Here is a 3,003-nt window from a genome sequence, read left to right as displayed (position 1 = left end):
TCATGGTATGGTATCAGAAGATTGGTAAAAATATTTTATTACAGTTGGTGAATATTTATTGACACTTTATAATTTAAACTGGTAATTTATTATGACTATCATCGACAATAGAAGTACTAGATGCGTCGCTTTCGGAAGGTGTACCAAGTTCAGGGTACCTAGGAATTAACTCAAATGTATCATACATATTGTCATTGTTTTTACTCTTCCACTTTTCTGTAATTAGCTTCAACGGTTCCAGACATTGCAAACTTTGCTTTATTCTTATAAGTTCGATATTACATTGGTTTTCAACTTCTAAAAGTTTTAACTTAAACGCTTTTGCCAGCATTTGTTTTCTGATAGCATTTTTCTTTTCAATCTGTGCCATATTAAGTGTATTTTGATACTTTTGTAATTGTCTTTCATACTCCAATAAATTTTCATCACAGTTAAGCTTACTATCTACAGAAGCTGTATATGTATTTGTTGTAAGCAATAAATCGTTAGTTTGTTCGTCATTATTGTGAATATAAGATAATTTTGATAAAGGTTCAACACATGGCGATGATGAACTTTTTCCTTCTTTAGACAGTTTCATTTTTTCTTCATTGAGTTCTAGCTTTAAGGAAGTTAATATATCCTTACATTGTGCGATTCTTTCTTTTAATTTTGACTCATTGTTATCTATCGTTCGTATAGAGTTGTCTAATTGTTCTACACTTGTTTCAATAACATCTGATGATTTTTCAGCAATAGATTCATCTAGTATGCTTTTTAAATGCAATTCGTTGCTCTCCGTGGACCTAATAAGAGTATTATTATCTCCAGAAGCTAATTTCAAGTTATCCATAACGTTTTAAGTTATTTTTTTCTTTAATGTATATTATTGAAAATATAATTTGACTAAAAACAATTATCGAAATTCATAAAATATTTGAAATGTGCCAAAACATAAAAAAAAATCATGAAAGAAAATGGCCATTATTACGCTATAAATATTATATAATTAATAAAGGTAAAGTCTTGCGTCTCTATTTTCTGAGATAATGTCAACAGATAGGTCCATATTTTTTCGTAAAAAAATAGTTATATATTTTCAATGATATTTTTTTACATTTTGGTAAAAATTAGCGAACAAAAAGTAATGCTGCCGCCACATAGATAGATAGTAAAAAATATATTTGTAATAAGTATAGTAATTCATTGTAGAGCAAATAACAGAAAAACGCAGTTTACAAGCACTTTAGAAGCACGTTGGAACTGTGCTTGTAAAGTTCTTCTACTCTACGACACCCGAATTAGAGTTGACCTTCACCCATCTGCTTACCGAATGAAAATATATATTTTTTTAATTTTACAATTAAGTGAACATGTAATAATTAGGTTTCCCTATAAATATATGGTCATAACTATCTTCAATTAATTTTTCTTTTTTTTAATTCTTTACCCGTGGGCACGTGTGCTTACCACATGAGTCTTACATAAATAGAAAATAAAAAATATATTTATTTACCATATGAATAAGCTCCAAACCTTCCCCTCAAAAAGAGGAGAGGAGGCCTTTAACCCAGCAGTGGGACATTCACAGGCTGTTACGGATTACGGATGTTCAATTTAAACATAACAATAAAATATAATAAAATAAATAATTTAATAAAATATAAAATTGACAAAAACTTTTTTTTAAATCTGATTGTGATAATATAGGTAACTTTATGTTGATGTTATTAAAGACTTCCTATTATATAATTAAATTTAGATAACATTGTTTTTGCATTTTTACATTAAAGTTTAATAGTAATAACTGTTTCGGTGTTTGTCGTTTATTAACTAAAAAAAATCAAAATACTTTATTCAACATAGAAACAAAACACTACCACGCATTCGGAAAAGAAACACCCAGCTTTGAAAAGAACCGGCGATAAAACTCGCTGGTTTTTTTTTTATATCATGATTCGTTTATAAATTTTCAGTGTAAAAAATAAGAGAAAGCAGGCGACCGTTTCATTCCCAAGATGCGGTTTTTCCATTCCATACATTCATTAATTGTCAGTAACAGCCTGTTAATGTCCCACTGCTGGGCTAAGGCCTCCTCTCCCTTTTTGAGGAGAAGGTTTTAGAGCTTATTCCACCACGCTGCTCCAATGCGGGTTGGTAGAATACACATGTGACATAATTTCAATGAAATTAGACACATGCAGGTTTCCTCACGATGTTTTCCTTCACCGTCAAGCACGAGATGAATTATAAACACAAATTAAGCACATGAAAATTCAGTGGTGCTTGCCCGGGTTTGAACCCACGATCATCGGTTAAGATTCACGCGTTCTCACTACTAGGCCATCTCAAATTTATCATTAATTGTACAATTTAAATTTAGTCACTGAGGCATTTTGAACGCTTTCTGGGATCCTATTGTAGAACCATATACATTTCCCCAAAGAGTTACTGACGCTATGCAGTCCAGTAACAGTAGTAAGTAAGTAATAACTTTGTGCTTGTTCTTTGCACCATTGTTAGGAGTATCACACTTTCTCACAAAATCATTGATTTTTTTTCTTACATACATAACATTACTTAATATGTATTGAGAAGCAACAGTTAATATATATTTTTTTTTATTTCTATCTTAGGGATTCTTTAGACAGTATAATGCCGTAAGACATTATACTTCATTATATTAGGCAGCTTCCTATGATATGATGTTTAGCTGTTAATAGCATATGTATAGTAATTCATTAATTTAAGGGTAAAATGTTTTTTGAGGCTAACAGCACTTCAAAAGATGTTGTCGTTGTAAAAATTTTGCCTTGCCGACTGAACTTGGCTGATTTGGATGAGAAAAAATACATTCATTGTTAATAATTATGTTGGTCACAATAATTTACTAAAAAATTAATTATGATCCAATGATATTATATATTAATATATAATGATCAAAGAAATTTACTCTGTTCCTTAAACTATAGGCTGTATGATTCTTTGTCTATTCCAAAGAGTAAAGAATATGCAAAAAAAGTT

At 30.1% G+C, this 3,003-nt stretch overlaps 1 protein-coding gene across 1 annotated transcript; it reads right to left on the bottom strand.

Moving 5' to 3' along the window:
- LOC126769022 (uncharacterized) lies at window positions 1-868 on the bottom strand. The gene has a single exon (XM_050487560.1). It carries the CDS (start codon window positions 830-832, stop codon window positions 74-76), a length of 759 nt encoding a protein of 252 aa, XP_050343517.1. The 5' UTR covers window positions 833-868; the 3' UTR covers window positions 1-73.
- Window positions 869-3,003: the final 2,135 nt, after the last annotated feature.

This window comes from Nymphalis io, chromosome 6, assembly GCF_905147045.1.
Source record: "Nymphalis io chromosome 6, ilAglIoxx1.1, whole genome shotgun sequence".
NCBI lineage: Eukaryota > Metazoa > Arthropoda > Insecta > Lepidoptera > Nymphalidae > Nymphalis > Nymphalis io.
This window is presented reverse-complemented; position numbering and strand designations above follow the sequence as displayed.

Bases quoted from the DNA above. Each gene is read 5' to 3' on its own strand.
- LOC126769022 (XM_050487560.1), bottom strand. From the start codon at position 832: ATGGATAACTTGAAATTAGCTTCTGGAGATAATAATACTCTTATTAGG.